This window comes from Dendrobates tinctorius, unplaced genomic scaffold (genome assembly GCF_039654945.1).
Source record: "Dendrobates tinctorius isolate UK_male_01 unplaced genomic scaffold, ASM3965494v1 ptg000082l, whole genome shotgun sequence".
Taxonomy (NCBI): domain Eukaryota; kingdom Metazoa; phylum Chordata; class Amphibia; order Anura; family Dendrobatidae; genus Dendrobates; species Dendrobates tinctorius.
Genome location: NW_027361750.1, coordinates 10279308 through 10301035, shown reverse-complemented (window position 1 = coordinate 10301035; position 21728 = coordinate 10279308). Strand labels below are relative to the sequence as shown.

General features: G+C 45.2%; 1 protein-coding gene across 1 annotated transcript in view; it reads left to right on the top strand.

Annotated features, from left to right (window-relative positions):
- Positions 1-1149: 1149 nt before the first annotated feature.
- Positions 1150-21728, top strand: part of VXN (vexin) — a 35611-nt gene continuing 15032 nt past the window's right edge. The window contains exon 1 of the mRNA XM_073583991.1: positions 1150-1216. Within this exon, the coding sequence (XP_073440092.1) occupies positions 1150-1216 (67 nt within the window). The remainder of the gene's footprint in view (positions 1217-21728) is intronic.

Genomic DNA, 21728 nt, shown 5'->3' with positions numbered 1-21728 from the left:
TATTATTTTCATTATTATTTTCAATATTATGATTATTAATCATAATATTTACTTTATTATTTCATTATTATTATTTTCATTATTACTATTATCGTTATTATTTTCATTATTATTATTATTAATAATAATATTTTCTTTATTATTGTTGTTATTATTATTATTTATATTTTCTTTGTTATTGTTGTTGTTATTATTATTACTATTTACTATGTTAAATATATATTCTAGTTGATTGCAGAAAACATGGCAGGCCAGGGTCCAACCATCTTGCTGCATTACGAAATTATTAAAATATATATAATTACAGTGTATACGGCCTATCAGTAATATATTAAGAATCTGTCAAGCAATTTATATATTTGGTAAAAAAAAATTCAGGAATCAAAATATCTATACATTAAAGATCAAATTAATTTTTTGCTATATGTATAACATCAAGTAACCCATATTTTATTTCAGATATGAAAAAGAGAAATGCTTTGTAATTATATAGAGAAAGGAAAAATCCTTATTCCATTTTATTAATGTTGATAGACTGATGATACATTTCAAGAACATTTTGCAAAGTAATATTGAAAAACGCAAAGAATTCTATTGCTGAACTCCATTTTTCTCCAATCAAGATTTTATGTCGCTTTATATAGACCAGGTGATAAATATTTACTAATCTTGCTTTTCTGGGTAGTGAGAATCTATGCACATATTCGTCATATAAAGTACGTTTTACGGGAACCCTTGAGGTTTTTGCGCTGCGTTAGTCATAGATAAACCTCTATGGACATGATATGACATAAGTCTACAATTCGTCAGCATTGGTGTGCTACTGTCTGCTCCCACAAACCATGGTGTCACAGAAGTGTGCCTGGGTGATGTACAAAGCCTTCCAGAGACAATGCCGGAAACTGCCCCGGGGTGTTTACTATTCACATTGGCAACAAACCTTTGTATGAATGAAATTCTTGGCCAGACAGATGGGAGTAAATAATGTTACAATGTGGAATAAGGAATGAGATGAGATCAGAGCCCCAGCCCGGCCATCCTTTGTAAACCTGGACAATGATCAGGGGGTGCAGAATTCTGCAACCTATTTAGGAGAGGCTCAGATCAGTCTGATCCGGCTGCCGGACGCACCACTCTACCTCAGTGAAAATGAGCACAATATGCAGCCGCAAGGAGGATGCTTTACAGACCTTAAGTGCGACTTTCTCAACCAAAGGTAAGGGACCCTCATGGCCCAGCAGATATGAAGGCACCTCTGTGCTGCCACATAACCCATCCTATGGAACATGCTTCATTCTGACAACTAACTTTTGAAATATGTAATTATCCTAACTAATGTACAAAATGTGTCAAAGTAAATACGGACTTAGTCCAATATTAGCATGATAGATACTGGTGACATGTACTGACCTTTCCATTGATGTCATAAGCAAAGCCATAGAGTGTGCAGGATAAATCAGATGCTTTTTACAGAACGTTCAATATTTGAAAACATATTATAATTGTGAAACGGTTACGTCCGGCTTCACTATGCAGTGATACCAGACAAATATCTAACACGTACATGTGCAGGATGCGCGTCCCCCAATCTGATAACATCCAGTCTGACTCCACTATTGGCTTAAAAGCAAGAAGTCCATAAAGACACAACGGATACAAAAAATGTAACAAAGTGTCAGCTAAATCCCCATTGTTGCAATGTATAACATATATAGGATCCACAAAAAGGTTTTAGGTAAAGTAATATCACAACTGAGTGCAGAACAGAATAATGCTCCAGAGTAGGAGCTGGACATCTCCACAAAGTGGAAGGTGCAGGAAGCCATGGCTGAAGCAGGAGCAGTAACTGCTCACCCCAAAACTGCGCTTCACTGTTGTTTTATTGTGGAGATATCATATACATATTTATGTGTGTGTGTGTGTATATATGTATAACATACATGTAAATCATGTGCGGTAATAATGCAAAGATGCAAAACAAAAAATGGTGACCTACAGTAACCTTTCGTTGATTGAAAATGACTCTGAATAGAACTGTCTTCATTTTTATCGTAAGCAGCACACCATCCATATATAGTAATTGATAAGATTTATACAAAGTATGCAATATTTTAAATGGATTGTTTTGTTTAAAGGAACTTAAATGGAATCCTTCACCAGGTTTTTGCTACTTAATCTGAGCGCAGCATAATCTAGAAACAGAGCTCCTGATTCCAGCAATGTGTCACTTACTGGGCTGCTTGACGTAGATCTTATAAAATTGTAGTTTTATCAGCAGGAGATTACTAGAGGACTAGTAAACCTGCAGCCATGTAGTCCTCCACATTGATGAGCTGTGTATAACACCGCCCCCAGCCCAGATTGGTGGTTTTCTGCCTATTCACAGTGTACACAGCAAGCAGGCAATCAGTGATGTGGGCAGGGTTATACAGAAGTCAACATTTAGAGAACTGCTACATCTGCAGCAGATCAAAATTGCAACAAGCAGCTCAGTAAGTGACACATCGCTGTAATCAGGGTGTTTGCCACTAAATAATTTTACTCTCAGATGAGGTAGAAAATGTGGTGACAGATTACCATTAGAGGAATCTAGTCAATATATATCATGTATGGAAAGTGTCTGCCTTCCGCTGCTCCTGCAGTGTCGTCTACCCTAATGTCACCTCATAGATTCTAAGCTTGTGAGCAGGGTCCTCACTCCACTTGGTATCTGTTTTGATCTATGTGTTTATTGTTATGCTGTAATGTCTATTGTCTGTACAAGTCCCATCTATAATGTAAAGTGCTGCAGAATATGTTGGCGCTATAGAAATAAAATTATTATTATTATTATTATTATGTCACAGTTGAGATGATGTACAGTAATCAGGAGATCACACAGATTAAAGGCTCTGGTACTGTACACAATAAAGCTAACCTGTGTAATTATGTTGCTAATATTTAATCATTTAAAATTAATCTGTCATTAGTTTTTTGCTATTTAATCTGAGAGCAGTATGATGTAGAGGCTCAGACTCTGATTCCAGAGATTTTACAGTATCGTTCAGAAACAGTACTGCAATGATTTTTCTAAAGTTCTGCTCCTAAACAACAGATATGCAGTATATACCATATATATATCTTATATCTCTCTATATAAAAATGAATGTGTGTGTGTATCACCAACCAATCACGAAGAATCTTTCATTTCACCAGAGCTGTTCAAAAGAAGCTGAGCTGTGATTGGTTGCTATGAGCAACAGTTTTCCTTGCAAACAATCACTAAGCATCTCTCATTTCACCAGAGCAGGTTAAAAGTAGGTGAGCTGTGATTGGTTGCTATGACCAACAGTTTTCCCACTTGACAACACCTCAACAGACACTGACATGGTAGGAGAAATCTAGCATCCCTGGGAACACAAGCTCCCAGCCATTGTCTGCCCCCCTGAAAGGAGCAGATAGCACATGACAGAAATGAATCCCCCCCTCCTGTGCCCATATACCATCACACATCCTCCATCTTAAAGGCACATCTTCGATCTTAAATGGATCATAGGCATGGAAGTCAGAGCAAATCCATCCAGCGCATTGGTTTTGACCCCAAGCCTCTCTTAAAGGGATCCCCGCTATGGAAGTTAGGACCGTTCCACTCAGCTCTGTGGTTCTGACCCCAGGGTCTCTTAAAGGGATCATTGGTATGGAATTTAGGGCAAATCCACTCCACTTTGGTACTGACCCCAGACCCTTCTGAAAGGGATCTCCAGTATGGATGTCAGGGCAAATCCATCCAGCGCTTTAATTCTGACCCCAGGCCTCTCTTAAAGGGATCCCCAGTATGGAAATCAGGGCAATTGCCTTCAAATGCTCTGGTACTGACCCCAGGCTCTCTTAAAGGGATCTCCTGTATGGAAGTTAGGGCAAATCCCTCGGCGCTCTGATTCTGACCCCAGGGTTCTATTAAAGGGATCATTGGTAGGCAAGTCAGGGCAAATCCACTCAGCGCTCTGGTTCTGATCCCAGGCTCTCTTAAAGGGATCCCCGGTATGGAAGTTAGGGCAAATCCACTCAGCGCTCTGGTTCTGACCCAAGTCCCCTCTTAAAGGGATCCTCGGTACGGAAGTGAGGGAAAATCCATTCTGTGCTTTGGTACTGACCCCAGGCCTCTCTTAAAGGGATCTCCGGTATGGAAGTTAGGGTAAATCCCTCAGCGCTCTGATTCTCACCCTAGGTTTCTATTAAAGGGATCATTGGTATGGAAGTCAGGGCAAATCCACTCAGTGCTCTGGTTCTGACTTCAGGCTGAGGGGATGATGTGGGATATTAGGGGTAGTAGTTCGGTGGCTCTTGCTGACGGGACGATGTGGGATATTATGAGTAGTAGTCCGGTAGCTCTGGCTGACGAGATGATGTGGGATATTAGTGGTAGTTGTCCGGTGTCTCTGGCTGATGGGATGATGTGGGATATTAGGAGTAGTAGTCTGGTAGCTCTGGCTGACGGGATGATGTGGGATATTAGTGGTAGTAGTCCGGTGGCTCTGGCTGATGGGATGATGTGGGTTATTAGTAGTGCGGTGGCTCTGGCTGACGGGATGATGTGGGTTATTAGTAGTCCGGTGGCTCTGGCTGACGGGATGATGTGGGATATTATAGTGAATGTGGCTATGTGGAGTGGGCGGGGCTCTACACTCAGCTTTATATATATAGATAAAATAATTATAATTTGTTAGAACTAACCGTAGTCAGTACTATGCCCGGGCAGCGCCGGGCTCTTCAGCTAAAATATATATATAGTACATTGTGTTGTTTAAGTGTTACCTTTATTTTTTTGAGCAGTATACATATATAATGGTTTTAATGAAAAGTAGGAAACAACATCTTTATATTCTTGTCACTTGGAAGAGCTTCATATAAATGTTGACTCTCACTTACTCCATCTACCATATCTGTATTACTATAGGGAATTTCAACAGTAACATTTGTTCCTTGTTATAAGATTTCATATCTGGACACGGTGCATTCATCTGAATGATTGATTGTGTTATTAGATCCTTTGTACTGAAAACAATCCTATTGCAGTTGTGAAGCAGCTCCCTGCAGTGTTTCTTAGCAGATGTTTAAAACACCACTCCAGTGAGTTTTTTTTTTACTTCACAACCGTCCTGGTGTCACTAATGTAAGTTCCCTCAATATACTTACCAGCCTCCATCTTCTGCTGTTCTCAACACCCCTCTGGTCGTCTTCTAGAGGTTGTGGTCTGCTGGATGCTACAATGTTTGCTGGGTGAGACAGAAGTGATATCTCAATGTAAGTCTATGAGAGCAAGAACGAGGCCACAGCGCCACTCTCATGGACTTACACTGAGAGCGTATGACTGTTACCTATGACTTCCAGTCAGTCAGATGTTGCAGTAAAAAGATGGCAGCACAGAACTGGAGCGGTGACGGGAATATGCTCGTACTTCGGGGCGGGACTGTAGGCAGAGTCTTACGTAGCACAAACAGTCTGTCTGTCTATATGATGAGGACCCTGTCTGTGCTTCAGGGCGGCCTGTGGGCAGGTCTCTTGTTGGTTTCTCTGGCTTAGAGCAGGAAGATAAGACTCTGCCTACAGTCCGGCCCCAGAGCACGGACATCTCATTAGCCGCAAACTTCTAACACTGATTACACAAGAAATACAAGATGAATTTCTTCACCTCCGGGTATCATTTTAATGAGTGTAACAGTGCCTGACAGTGTATGTAGGTTACTTAGCAATACCCAGCTGACAGGTTCACTTTAATAAGTGTGTGAAAAGGTCATTGTGAAGAGAGAGGGAGCAGGATCATGTGTTCAATCACCTATTGTGAATGTTGGATACTGTACTGTGTTATTTGATGTATACAGTGGCATGTAAACGTTTGGGCACCCCTGGTCAGAATTACTATTATTGTGAACAGTTATGCAAGTTGCAGTTGAAATGATCTCTAAAAGGCCTAAAGTTAAAGATGACATATTTCCTTTTATTTTGGGAAAAAAATATATATTTTTATCTGACATTTTGAGGTGTAGCCATAGATTTTCAATGATGTTCAGATCAGGAGACTGAGGTCCATTGTAAAATCTTCACCTTGCGCCTTTTGAGGTGATCTATTGTGAATTTTGGATTAAGCCATCCTCTTTTCAACTTCAGCTTTTTAACCCCTTCATGACCAGTGACACAGCGTATGCGTCATGAAAGTCGGTGCCATTCCAACCAATGACACATACCCTGTGTCATGACTTCAAAGCCCCCCTGTGGGTCGGGTGACCGGGGTCAATGAAAGGTCACCCGACCCGCAGATACAGGGGGCTTTGTACTTCACCCCAGGGGGGTGGCTTTGCCCCCCCCCCCGTGACTACGATTGCTCTGATTGGCTGTTTCACTTTTAACAGCCAATCAGAGCGATAGTAATATTTCATCAATGAAAATTGATGAAATATTACAATCCAGCCATGGCCGATGCTGCAATAGCATCGGACGTGGCTGGAGAACCAGATCCAACCCCCCACACCGACTCACGGGGCCGATCGGCCCCCGATACCAACTAACGGCGGCAATGTGCCGCCATCATCATCAGCTCCCCTCCCCCTTCTCTCCGCTCCCCCCACCTTCCGACCCCCCCTCACCCCATCGGTACCTCCGATGTCCCGCTCTTGCTCCCAGTGTCCCGCCATCCTGCTTCATGGGTGCCGCCATCTTGGAAAATGGCAGGCGCATGCGCAGTGCGCCCGCCTGAATCTGCAAACGCTGCAGATTCTCATTCATTCATTTTGATCACTATGATATTCTTTCACAGTGATCAAAATGAAAAAAAAATAGTAAATAAACCCCCCCTTTATCACCTCCATATGCAGGCACATATAACAAAATAAAGAAATTATTTTTATTTTTCCATTAGGGTTAGGGTTGGAAATAGAGTTAGGGTTGGAATTAGGGTTAGGGTTGTAACTAGGGTTAGGGTTGGAATTAGGGTTAGGGTTGGAATTAGGGTTAGGGTTGGAATTAGGGTTAGGGGTGGGTTGGGGTTGGGATTACAGTTAGGCTTGTGGCTTGAGTTAGTGTTGGGATTAGGGTTAGGGGTGTGTTGGGATTAGGGTTGTGGTTAGGGTTATGATTAGGGTTAGGGGTGTGTTGGGGTTAGGTTTGGAGTTAGAATTGAGGGGTTTCCACTGTTTAGGCACATCACAGGGTCTCCAAACGTGACATGGCGCCACCATTTATTCCAGCCAATTTTGCATTCAAAAAGTCAAACAGTGCTCCCTCCATTCCAAGCCCCGACGTGTGCCCAAACAGCGGCTTACCCCCACATATGGGGTATCAGCGTACTCAGTAAAAATTGCACAATAAGTTTGAGGGTCTAATTTCTCCTGTTATCCTTGGGAAAATAAAAAATTGGGGGCTAAAAAATTATTTTTGTGGAAAAAAATGATTTTTAATTTTCACGGATCTGCGTTATAAACTTCTGTGAAGCACTTGGCAGTTCAAAGTGCTCACCACACATCTAGATAAGTTCCTTGGGGGGTCTAGTTTCCAAAATGGTGTCACTTGTGAGGGGTTTCCACTGTTTAGGAACATCAGGGGCTCTGCAAACGTAACATGACGCCCGCAGACCATTCCATCATGTCGGCATTTCAGAACGTCACTACTTCCCTTCCAAGCCCCGACGTGTGCCCAAACAGTGGTCCCCCCCCACATATGGGCTACCAGTATACTCAGGACAAACTGGACAACAACTTTTGGGGTCCAATTTATCCTGTTACTCTTGTGAAAATAAAAAATTGTGGGCTAAAAATCATTTTTTGAGGAAAAAAAATGATTTTTTATTTTCACGGCTCAGCGTTATAAACTTCTGTGAAGCACTAGGGGGTTCAAAGTGCTCACCACACATCTAGATAATTTCCTTGGAGGGTCTAGTTCCAAAATGGGGTCACTTGTGGGGAGTTTCTACTGTATAGGCACATCAGGGGCTCTGCAAACGTACATGACGCCCGCAGACCATTCCATCAAAGTCGGCATTTCAAAACGTCACTACTTCCCTTCCGTGCCCCGACATGTGCCCGAACAGTGGTTCCTCCCCACATATGGGGTACCAGCGTACTCAGGACAAACTGGACAACAATATTTGGGGTCCAATTTCTCCTGTTACCACTGTGAAAATAAAAATAGAGGGCTAAAAAATCATTTTTGAGGAAAAAAATATTTTTATTGTCACGGCTCTGTGTTATAAACTTCTGTGAAGTACCTGGGGGTTCAAAGTGCTCACTATGCATCTAGATAAGTTCCTTAGGGGGTCTAGTTTCCAAAATGGGGTCATTTGTGGGGGAGCTCCAAAGTTTAGGCACACAGGGGCTCTCCAAACACAACATGGTGTCCGTTAACGATTGGAGCTAATTTTCCATTCAAAAAGTCAAATGGCGCTCCTTCCCTTCTGAGCCCTGCCATGCGCCCAAACAGTGATTTATGACCACATATGGGGTACCAGCGTACTCAGGACAAACCGGGAAACAACTTTTGGGGTCCAGTGTATCCTGTTACCCTTGGGAAAATAAAAAATAGCGGGCTAAAATATCATTTTTGAGGAAAAAAAATGATTTTTTATTTTCATGGCTCTGCATTTATAAACTTCTGTGAAGCACTTGGGGGTTCAAAGTGCTCTCTACACATCTAGATAAGCTCCTTGAGGGGTCTAGTTTCCAAAATGGGGTCACTTGTGGGGGGTTTCCACTGTTTAGGAACATCAGGGTCTCGGCAAACGTAACATGACGCCAACAGACCATTCCATCAAGTCGGCATTCCAAAATGGCGCTCCTTCCTTTCTGAGCTCTCCCATGCACCCAAACAGTGGTTCCCCCCCATATGTGGGGTATCAGTGTACTCAGGACAAATTGCACAACTTTTGTGGTCCAAATTCTTCTGTTAGCCATGTGAAAATAAAAAATAGCGGGCTAAAAAAATCATTTTTGAGGAAAAAAAATGATTATTTATTTTCACTGCTCTGTGCTATAAATTTCTGTGAAGCATTTGGGGGTTCAGAGTGCTCACTACACATCTAGGTAAGTTCCTTGGGTGGTCTAGTTTCCAAAATGGGCTCACTTGTGGGGGAGCTCCAATGTTTAGGCACACAGGGGCTCTCCAAACGTGACATGGTGTCTGCTAACAATTGGAGCTAATTTTCCATTCAAAAAGTCAAATGGTGCGCCTTCCTTTCCGAGCCCTGCTGTGCACCCAAACAGTGGTTTATGACCACATATGAGGTATCAGTGTACTCAGGACAAATTGCCCAACAAATTCTAGGATCCATTTTATCCTGTTGCCCATGTGAAAATGAAAAAACTGAGGCTAAAAGAAATTTTTTGTGAAAAAAAAGTACTTTTTTTTTTTACGGATCAATTTGTAAAGCACCTGGGGGTTTTAAAGTGCTCACTATGCACCTAGATAAGTTCCTTGGATGGTCTAGTTTCCAAAATATGGTCACTTGTGGGGGAGCTTCAATGTTTAGGCACACAAGGACTCTCCAAACGCGACATGGCAACCGCTAAATATTCCAGCATATTTTCCATTAAAAAAGTCAAACGGCGCTCCTTCCCTTCTGAGCCCTGCCGTGCACCCAAACAGTAGTTTATGACCACATATGAGGTATCGGTGTACTCAGGAGAAATTGCCCAACAAATTTTAGGATCCATTTTATCCTGTTATGTGAAAATGAAAAAATTGATGCTAAAAGAAAATTTTTGTTGGAAAAATTAAAATGTCCATTTTTTCCTTCCACGTTGCTTCAGTTCCTATTTAATAGTTAACTATTTTGTGTCACATAACTCTCTGGTTTAACAGAATAAAAATTCAAAATTTGAAAATTGCAAAATTTTCTACATTTTCGCCAAATTTCAGATTTTTTCACAAATAAACGCAAAAATTATCAACCTAAATTTACCACTAACATGAAGCCCAATAAGTCACGAAAAAACAGTCTCAGAATCGCTAGGATGCATTGAAGTGTTCCAGAGTTATTACCTCATAAAGGGACACTGGTCAGAATTGCAAAAAATGGCCTGGTCATTAAGGTCAAAATAGGCTTGGTCATGAAGGAGTTAAAAAATGGTGTTATGTTTACATAAAAAAATTGTTGAAATTTCATTGTATCCAGCCTTCTCTCTACCCGTGAAATGTTCCTGGTGCTATTGGCTGCAACACAACCCCAAATAATGATTGATCCACCCACATGCTTAATGGTTGTCGAGATGTTCTTTTCCTGAAATTCTGTGCCCTTTTTTCTCCATACATACTTTTGATCATTATGGCCAAAGAGTTGTATTTTAACCTCATCGCTCCACAAGACTTTGCAAAATACATCAGGTTTGTTTAGATGTTCTTTTGCATACTTCTGATGCTGAAAATTATGGTGAGGACGCAGGAGAGGTTTTCTTCTGATGACTCTTCCATGAAGGCCATATTTGTGTAGGTGTCTCTGAACAGTAGAACAATGTACCTGGGCGTCAGTCGAGGGTGAGGAGCTGCTGTTCTCCCACACCGTGGCACACTAGAAGCAAATAATGTCCTGTCTGTCGTGTGGGTTTTATGTAGTGTATAACACTCACATTTGGGTTTGTAGTCTCCGCTGGATCCGTGACCTCGTATCCGGAAGCCACCACACATTCACTGAAATAATCGGTATCCATTTTTAGCAGTTGAACTTTACTTAACTCCTTCCTGACATTTGATGTACTATCCCATCCATGTGCCCTGGGCCTTAATGCCCATGGACGGGATAGTACGTCATAGTGATCAGCTGCGCTCACAGGGAAGCGCAGCTGATCACGGCCGGGTGTCAACTGATTATCACAGCTGCCACCCAGCACTATGTGCTAGGAGTGGTCACGGACCGCTCCCGGCACATTAACCCCCGGCACACTGAGATCTGACACTATATAGTGATGCCTCACCCTGGGACAATGTAAAAAAAAGTAAAAAAAAGAAACGTGTAAAAATAATTTTTTAAAAATTCCTAAATATAGAAAAAAAAATATTCCCCAATAAATTCAGTTCTTTATGTACGATAAATAAACAAAAAAATAAATAAAAGTGCAGATATTTATTATAGCCGCGTCCGTAACGACCCGCCCTATAAAACTGTCCCAATAGATAACCCCTTTAGTGAACCCCTTAAAAATAACAAGGCAAAACACAATGCTTTATCATCATACCGCCGAACAAAAAGTGCAATAACACGCAATCAAAAAGACGGATATAAATAAACATAGTACTGCTGAAAACATCATCTTGTCCCACAAAAAATGAGCTGCCATACATCCTCCATCCCATAGTCCCATGCCCATATACCCATCATACATATTCTCCATCCCATAGTTGAGTGCCCATATACCCATCACACATCCTCCATCTCATAGTCCCATGCCCATATACCCATCATACATATTCGCCATCCCATAGTAGAGTGCCCATATACCCATCACACATCCTTCATCTCATAGTCCCATGCTCATACACCCATCATACATATCCTCCATCCCATAGTCCCGTGCCCATAAACCCATCATATATATCCGCCATCCCATAGTCCCGTGCCCATATACCCGTCATACATATCCTCCATCCCATAGTCCAGTGCCCATATACCCATCACACATCCTCCATCCCATAGTCCCGTGCCCATATACCCGTCATACATATCCTCCATCCCATAGTCCAGTGCCCTCATACCCATCACACATCCTCCATCCCATAGTCAACCATTATGACATCATAATGAGTGGTGGGGCTTGCAACCTATGATGACATCAGCGTTGCCATGGCAACCATTATGACATCATAATGAGGGGTGGGGCTTGATACACACACACTTTTTCCCCATTATGTAGATAGGAGCAAAATTGTTTGGTGAATTGGAACACGCGGGGTTAAAATTTCACCTCACAACATAGCCTAGGACGCTCTCGGGGTCCAGACGTGTGACTGTGCCAAATTTTGTGGATGTAGCTGCGACGGTGCGGATGCCAATCCCAGACATACACACACACACACACACACACACACACACACTAGAGCTTCATATATTAGATTGTTTTTATTGTATAAAAGCGCCAAAACCTTAAAAAAAATAAATGAGGTATTGCTGTAATCGTACTGACCCGAAGAATAAAACCGCTTTATAAATTTTACCATGCGCGGAACGATATAAACGCCCCCCCCCAAAAGAAATTCATGAAATGCTGGTTTTTGTTCATTCTGCCTCCCAAAAATAGTAATAAAAAGCGATCAAAAAATGTCATGTGCCCGAAAATGGAACCAATAAAAACGTCAACTCGACCCACAAAAAACAAGACCTCACATGACTCTGTGGGCCAAAATAAGGAAAAATTATAGCTCTCAAAATGTGGTGATGCAAAAACTATTTTTTGCAATAAAAAGCGTCTTGACAGCTGCCAAACATAAAAACCTGCTATCAATAGTAAATCAAACCCCCCTTTATCACCCCGTTAGTAAGGGAAAAATAATAAAATTAAAAAAAAAATGTATTTATTTCCATTTTCTCATTAGGGTTAGGGCTAGGGTTAGGGTTAGGGATGTGCTGGGGTTAGGATTAGGATTAGAATTGGGGGTTTCCACTGTTTAGGCACATCAGGGGGTCTCAAAACGCGACATGACGTCTGATCTCAATTCCAGCCAAATCTGCATTGAAAAAAGTCAAACGACGCTCCTCTTCTGAGCTCAGCCATGCGCCTGTCACGGTCACGTGTGTCTGGACGCAGCAAGTACCGCAAGGCGAACCCATATGACACACGTGACCCTGGATACACCGCCTCCAGTGGGGCGAATTTAAATAATAAGACGTGCAGCTGGATACGCTGCCTCCAACAGGTGAATTTAGGTATTACACGGTATACATAAAGTAGTCTGGAAACCCCGCCTCCAGTAAGGCGAATTTAAATAATAAAGGGGAACCTGGGTAACATTAACAATAGTGGGCCCTGCAATAGGGAATAGGGGAGTGGAGACCTCCTTTACTCCCCTGAGCCAGTGTCCCTGCACTCCTAACGTTCCCTATGCCGGTTCTGCACTGGGCGACGCACAGGAACCTAAAAACCCTAGCTCGCCCTGAACCTAAACCCTCACTAGGGAATTGGTCAGTGCGGAAACTAATCCCACCACTGCACTAAACACACATGAGGGAAAATGACAATACAGGGAAAACACCACTTAGCTTTGCTCAGTTGCGTACGCTCCTAGCAACAGAGCCCACCACCTGTATCTTCTCCTCCACCCGGATCCATCACCATAACTGGATCCTTCACCATAGTGCAGCCTTGGAGCAGAGTCCACCACCAGTTGCAGCTGTCTAGTAACAGAGTCCCAAAGATGAGTTCAGCTCCTGCCCAAAAAGTCAAGCATGCTTTAGTCCAGCTCTCAGCAACCCAGTCCTGCATGCTGAGTGCAACTCTCTCCATAGTTGTCACTCCACCAAGCCATGCAAGCACTTCCTGCCGACACCATAAACTGTGACTCCACCACGCCATGCCAGCCCTTCTTGCAGACCACATAGCTGCCACTTGTCCCCTCTGGCTGGGCTGCGCAGGACTCATGCTCAGCTCCTTCCTCACCCAGGTTTGCTTCCCAAATGACGAACACAATATCACCAACTGTGATTGAACACACCTGGCTCTCTTTTGTAGAGCCTCACACCTTAATTATAATTACGTGCACTAAACCAAAGAAACTAAAGTGCACTACCACTCACCACCACCGGGGCAACTTAGAATGAACGACACCACGTGTAATAATTCTAATGGCCACCGGGGGCAATCACATCACTTTGGCACCTAGCCAAAGGAAAAAAAGTTCACTTATCCATTTAAACTGTCAGATCCACCATGGATCATGACAGTACCCCCTCCTTAATGAGGGGCCTCTGGACCCTCAAGACCATTTCTCATTAGGGAAACACCTACAGCGGGGATGCCCAGATCCTGAGTTCACCCCACCACTACCTGACACTTCAGGTTAATGACAAATGCACCGCTGGTATTGGCAATAATGTTCGTTTTGGAGGAACCACTCATCTCCACAGTGCCGACCTGGGGAATGAGGTTATGTATGTGAAAGTTTAGTATGTGCTGGTAACACTTGACAACAAGCTTCAACTGATGGGTTTTTTTGGTGGCCACCCATACACACTCGTTCACACACAGGTCCGGACCTGAACGTTTATTGCACACATTCGTTAGTCATAAATTTGGTGAACTCATTCTGGACTCGACAACAGAGGCGTCCCCCTGCGTCACCACACTCACACCCCCGCTATTCACCAAGGGACACCACCCTCCAGCCCCTTCACCATGAGGTCTGCGCCTCCCAGGGTTGGTTAATGACGAGGGTTGAGATATGCCCCACTCCCCCGCAGCGCACCTGCTGCTCACACCTGGAGGTGAAGGGACCGGGATATGGAGGAAATATACACTCGCTGGTCGCCTTCCTCAAAACGACCAGGAGGGGCGGCTTCTTCGGTGGTATTGAAGATTTGGTGCGAGCCCCACGGACTATCACCAGTCTGCTCACTACAGGGACGTACCCCTTCACCTCGGGGAACGCCAGACCGCACCATGGGGATCACCAACTCCACCCACCTGTCTGGTTGCGTCCACCTGTATGAACAAGTCCCGCTCCCCAGCAGCGACTCAAGGGGGCTTTTGCCAGACCCGCAATTTGCCAAAGCCGCCATTTTGATTTCCTGGTTGCCTGAGCAGAGGCCCCAGACCCAGAACTGCTGCAGCAGCGGCTCTAACACACCTTGCCACTCCCCACTCACCTCAGTGAGGCCCGGCAGCAATTACTCACAGGTCTCCACATGGCCAAAGCTCACCAGAAAAAAAAAATGTAGGGTTGGTGATAATGTCATAGTCACATGTGTCTGGACGCACCGAGTACCGCAAGGCGAACCCATATGACACATGTGACCCTGGATACACCACCTCCAGTGGGGCGAATTTAAATAATAAGACGTGCAGCTGGATACGCCGCCTCCAACAGGTGAATTTAGGTATTACACGGTATACATAAAGTAGTCTGGAAACCCCGCCTCCAGTAAGGCGAATTTAAATAATAGAGGGGAACCTGGGTAACATTAACAATGGTGGGCGCTGCAATAGGGAATATGGAAGTGGAGACCTCCTGTACTCCCCTGAGCCAGTGTCCCTGCACTCCTAACGTTCCCTATGCCGGTTCCACACTGGGCGACGCACAGGATCCTAAAAACCCTAGCTCGCCCTGAACCTAAACCCTCACTAGGGAATTGGTCGGTGCGGAAACTAATCCCACCACTGCACTAAACACACATGAGGGAAAATGACAATACAGGGGAAGCACCACTTAGCATTGCTCTGTTGCGTACGCTCCTAGCAACAGAGCCCACCACCTGTATCTTCTCCACCCGGATCCATCACCATAACTGGATCCTTCACCATAGTGCAGCCTTGGAGCAGAGTCCACCACCAGTTGCAGCTGTCCAGTAACAGAGTTCCAAAGATGAGTTCAGCTCCTGCCCAAAAAGTCAAGCATGCTTTAGTCCAGCTCTCAGCAACCCAGTCCTGCATGCTGAGTGCAACTCTCTCCATAGTCGTCACTCCACCAAGCCATGCAAGCACTTCCTGCCGACACCATAAACTGTGACTCCACCACGCCATGCCAGCCCTTCTTGCAGACCACATAACTGCCACTCGTCCCCTCTGGCTGGGCTGTGCAGGACTCATGTTCAGCTCCTTCCTCACCCAGGCTTGCTTCCCAAATGATGAACACAATATCACCAACCGTGATTGAACTGTCATGGTTTGAACAGGGTTCTTGCCCTGCACTCTCAGGGTTAAGTGTTCGTGGCCTCTTTCTGGATCTGGGAGGGGTATTTATACTCACTCTTTACCAGGGTTCTCTGTCAGCTATACTGTTGTTCTGGTGTGTCTGACCCCTGGTGTGCGTGTATTCTGCGTTGCTTGTTTGATTCCCGTGTATGACCCGGCCTGTTCCCTCACTCTGTACTCCGTCTCTCGCTTTGGTACTACTGTCTTCTCCGGTTCTGACCTCCTGGCTTGGCTATCGTTACTCCGTTACAGTTTGTCCCTATTGTACCGTCTATTGCCCGTTCTGGTTTTCTGACCTATTGCTACGTCCTGACTATCCTTTCTGTCTAAACCCCATGGTACTGTATTGCTATCTGGTGCTTTGACCCTGGCTTCATCTGGTTTCTGTCTCTGTCTATGCCCCTTGGTAACATTGCCCCGTAGTTACCTTTCTAGGAGGTTCCCTGCAGCTCCTAGATCTGTGGAGCTTAGGCCACGCCCCCAGCAGCCATGTGCTTCAGGTCCTGATACTCTGAAGCACGCATCGTCACCGCTGCTGCCCTGCTCCACAGGTATCTGTGAGTACTGTCTTTGTACTCAGAACACCCGCACTGGCACAGTGAGCAAGTGCAGTGCGGTGTTCCTGACATTATAGCTGACCATTTCAGTTTTTTTTTTTCCCCTCTGAGAAAAAAAAAAAAAAGTGTGTTATCCTCATGGATCCCATACAAGCCTTGGCTGATCAGGTCAAGCACCTGACCCAAATGTTCCACAAACTTAATGTGGAACAGCGCATGATGGCCCAGACCCAGCAACAGTTGGTGGATATGGTACAGGGGGATGCCTCTACAGGGGATTCTTGTGCTGGGGATAGAGATGTGTCATTGGCATTCCCAGAATCTCCGGTCAAATTGCCAGACCTTTTCTCAGGGGATAAAAAGGAGTTCAGGTCTTTCAGAGAAGGATGCAAGCTTTTTTTTTCTCTGAGGCCCCGCTCTTCCGGGGATGAGTTCCAGAGGGTGGGGGTCGTCATTTCCCTACTCCACAGGCATGGGCTTTCTCTCTCTCTTCCTCTGCTCCTGAACGCATGTCTGTGAATTTGTTCTTTGAGGCTCTGGGGCACATTTATGATGAGCCTGATAGAGTGCGTCTGGCAGAGGATATGGTGAAGAGTGTGACACAGGGAAGGAACTCTGCTGAATGGTTCTGCTCTGAGTTCAGACGCTGGGCAGCGGAGGTCTCCTGGGATGACGCTGCCCTCCGGGGTCTGTTCTGTAGAGGCCTGTCCGAACGTTTGAAAGATGCCCTAGCCCTTCATCCTCCACCTGATTCTTTGGAGGACGCTATGATCCAGGCTGTCCGCATGGACCGTAGGCTGCGGGCAAGAGGGGTCATGCTGTAGGAGACCCCTTTATTCTCCAATCTGAGAGACTCTGCATCTAGTCCTGAGCCCATGGAGGTTGGTGCCACGTCATTGGAGGAAAAAGAGAGGAGACACCGAAGAAACAACCAATTGTGCTTTTACTGTGGATCCGCTGGACATTGGAGAAGGAACTGTCCTTCTTGCCCTTCTTCAGTGAAGCCGTCAGGAAAACGACTGAGTCTGGGTAACAATCGAGGAGGTTGCCCAGACTCCCAGGTACCCTTTTACTCGCTTACTAAAATTCTGCTTCCGGTGGAACTGGAACTTACAGGCGGCCCGGTTGGGACTACCGCCTTTGTTGATTGTGGTTGTTCTATTAATCTGATCGATGCCAAAGTTGTGACTTTTCATAAGATAGGGACAGTCAGGTTAAAAGATCCTGTTAAAATCGTGGCAATTGATTCTTCTCCTATCACCCAGGAGGGAATTTGTTTCATGACTGATACCTTTTCTCTGAAAGTGGGTTCCACTCACGTGGAAAAATTAAGATGCTTTGTCATAAATAATCTGCCGGCTGGACTGATACTGGGTATGCCTTGGCTTCAACGTCACAATCCTACTATTGACTGGGTCACAGGGGAGATCATTCAGTGGGGTTGTATGGCTAATGGTCTATGTTGTAACTTGACAACCCTTGTCACCCCAGTAAAATCTGTGTCAGTGTCGTCTGTCGATCTGGAAGGTATTCCGGAGTGCCTGAAAGATTTTCAAGACGTATTTTCTGAAAGTGAGGCTGAGGCGCTACCACCACATAGACCCTTTGATTGTGCCATTAATCTAGTCTCTGGAGCCAAGTTACCCAAGGCTCGCCTGTTGAATTTGTCCGGGCCCGAACGTCTAGCCATGAAGGAGTACATTACTGAGAGTCTCCGCAAAGGGCATATTAGGCCTTCTGTTTCACCTGTGGCTGCGGGCTTCCTTTTTGTTAAGAAAAAAGATGGTGGTTTGCGGCCGTGCCTCAACTTTCGGGAATTAAACAAAATTACTGTGAAAAATACATACCTTCTCCCCCTAATTCCTGATTTATGTAACCAACTCACCGGGGCCAAGTGGTTCTCTAAACTGGATTTACGTGGGGCATATAACCTTATAAGAGTCCGTGAAGGGGACGAATGGAAAACAGCATTCCTGACGACTGAAGGGCTGTTCGAAAACTTGGTTATGCCCTTTGGTCTCACCAACGCTCCTGCTGTTTTTCAGAATTTTATTAATGTAATTTTCTCTGATTTAATCGGTCGTTTTGTGGTTATCTATTTGGATGACATTCTGGTGTACTCGGTGGACAGTCAATCTCACTTGCACCATTTGCGGATGGTTCTCATGAGACTGAGGGAGAATCATTTGTATGCCAAGCTGGAAAAATGCTCCATTTTTCATGCAAGAAGTATCCTTTCTGGGGTTGATTGTGTCAGGAGAGGGGTTCCGCATGGATCCTAAGAAAGTCCAGGCTGTTACGGAGTGGGTGCAACCTCATGACTTGAAAGGGTTGCAACGATTTTTGGGCTTTGCCAACTTTTATAGGAAATTTATTAAGGGCTTCTCGCAGGTGGTAAAGCCTCTAACGGACCTCACTCTCAAGGGAGCTGATGTAAAAAATTGGTCTGTAGCTGCAAAAAACTCTTTCATGACATTAAAAAAGTGCTTTTCTTCAGCCCCTGTATTGGTACAACCCGACCCGTCAAGACCTTTTGTTGTGGAGGTTGACGCCTCGGAAGTGGGGGTGGGGGCAGTTTTGTCTCAGGGCCCTCCTACCCTTACTAACCTGAGGCCTTGCGCCTTCTTCTCTAAAAAATTTTCCTCTGCTGAGAGAAATTACGATGTCGGCAATAGAGAGTTGTTGGCGGAAAAGTTGGCTTTTGAAGAATGGAGGCACTTCCTGGAGGGGTCTGTTCATCCCATTACAGTCATCACTGATCACAAAAATTTGGCCTATATCGAGTCTGCCAAGAGATTGACCCCCAGACAGGCTCGGTGGGCACTTTTTTTTTCTCATTTTCAGTTTACCATCACATTCCGCCCGGGATCTAAAAACATCAAGGCTGATGCCTTATCCCGAAGCTTTGATTCGGTGTCCCCTCCAGAACCTCCCTCCTCCATTCTTCAGCCAGGAGTAGTGGTGGCCGAAATCTCATCTGAGTTACAGAGAGGGATTTTGGAGGCCCAGGCTCGGGCTCCTGGTGGTAAACCCCCGGGTAAATTGTTTGTACCGGAACGTTTCCGTCTCGGACTTATGCAAGAATTTCATGATTCTGTGTTGAGTGCTCATCCTGGGATTGCAGCTACCCGGGGGGCAATTGCGAGGGATTTCTGGTGGCCCTCTATGGTAACAGATATTAATAAGTTTGTGACTGCATGTGGGGTGTGCGCTCGTTCTAAAAGTTCTCAGGTCCGGCCGGCCGGGGAATTGGTGCCTTTGCCAATTCCGGATAGACCATGGACACATTTGTCCATGGATTTTATCACAAATCTTCCCCCTTCCAGGGGCAACTCAGTGATATGGGTGGTGGTGGATAGGTTTTCAAAACAAGCTCACTTTGTACCTCTCCTCGCGTTACCATCTGCTGAAACCCTGGCCCGCTTATTTATGCAGCATATAATTAGGTTACATGGAGTGCCTATGAATGTGGTGTCAGACAGAGGGGTACAGTTCGTAGCCAGGTTCTGGAGGGCTTTTTGCAAAAAGCTGGGGATTTCGTTGTCCTTCTCCTCTGCCTACCACCCAGAGTCTAATGGACAGACGGAGCGCACGAACCAATCGTTGGAGCAGATTCTGAGATGCTTGGCCTCTTCCAGGCAGGAGGACTGGTGTGAGGTATTGCCCATGGCAGAGTTTGCATTCAACGGTCGTGTGAGTCAGTCTACTGGGAAGTCTCCTTTTCAGGTCAACTATGGCTTTAACCCACATTTTGGAGAGTTTTCCCGTATGGATTCAGGTTGTCCTGGTGCTGAGGATGTGACACAACGTCTTAGAATTCTTTGGAGGGAGGTTCAGAGGAATATTTCCAAGGCCCAGGAAAACTATAAGCGGTTTGCTGACAGGAGGAGGGGGCCAGGTCCAGCATTTGCAGTAGGGGAGAAGGTGTGGCTATCCACCCGCAATATCAAGCTTAAGATACCTTCTATAAAGCTGGGCCCCAAGTTTATTGGCCCATACAAAGTTGTGGAGGTTGTTAACCCAGTAGCCTACCGACTGCAGCTGCCCACCTCCTTTAAAATTTCTAATGTCTTCCACAGGTCCCTGTTAAAGCCTGTGGGGACGGTGAGAGAGGATCCCTCATCAAATGCTCCGCCAGTGCTGGTAGAGGGGCAGCTGGAGTATGAAGTAGGGTGCATTGTTGACTCCCGGTGGGTGCGCCGGAGACTCCAGTATCTGATACACTGGAAGGGGTACTCTCTGGAAGATAGGTCATGGGTTCCGGCCAGTTCGGTGCATGCCGATCGTCTGGTGCGGGCTTTCCACGCCAGATACCCAGACAAGCCTGGGGGTCCAGTGGCCCCCCATTAAGAGGGGGGTACTGTCATGGTTTGAACAGGGTTCTTGCCCTGCACTCACAGGGTTAAGTGTTCGTGGCCTCTTTCTGGATCTGGGAGGGGTATTTATACTCACTCATTACCAGGGTTCTCTGTCAGCTATACTGTTGTTCTGGTGTGTCTGACCCCTGGTGTGCGTGTATTCTGCGTTGCTTGTTTGATTCCCGTGTATGACCCGGCCTGTTCCCTCACTTTGTACTCCGTCTCTCGCTTTGGTACTACTGTCTTCTCCAGTTCTGACCTCCTGGCTTGGCTATCGTTACTCCGTTACAGTTTGTCCCTATTGTACCGTCTATTGCCCGTTCTGGTTTTCTGACCTATTGCTACGTCCTGACTATCCTTTCTGTCTAAACCCCGTGGTACTGTATTGCTATCTGGTGCTTTGACCCTGGTTTCATCTGGTTTCTGTCTCTGTCTATGCCCCTTGGTAACATTGCCCCGTAGTTACCTTTCTAGGAGTTTCCCTGCAGCTCCTAGATCTGTGGAGCTTAGGCCACGCCCCCAGCAGCCATGTGCTTCAGGTCCTGATACTCTGAAGCACGCATCGTCACCGCTGCTGCCCTGCTCCACAGGTATCTGTGAGTACTGTCTTTGTACTCAGGACACCCGCACTGGCACAGTGAGCAAGTGCAGTGCGGTGTTCCTGACATGAACACACCTGGCTCTCTTTTATAGAGCCTCACACCTGAATTATAATTACATGCACTAAACCAAAGAAACTAAAGTGCACTACCACTCACCACCACCGGGGCAACTTAGAATGAATGACACCACGTGTAATAATTCTAATGGCCACCGGAGGCAATCACATCACTTTGGCACCTAGCCAAAGGGAAAAAAGTTCACTTATCCATTTAAACTGTCATATCCACCATGGATCATGACAGCGCCAAAACAGTGGTTTACCCCCTCATGTGAAGTATCAGCGTACT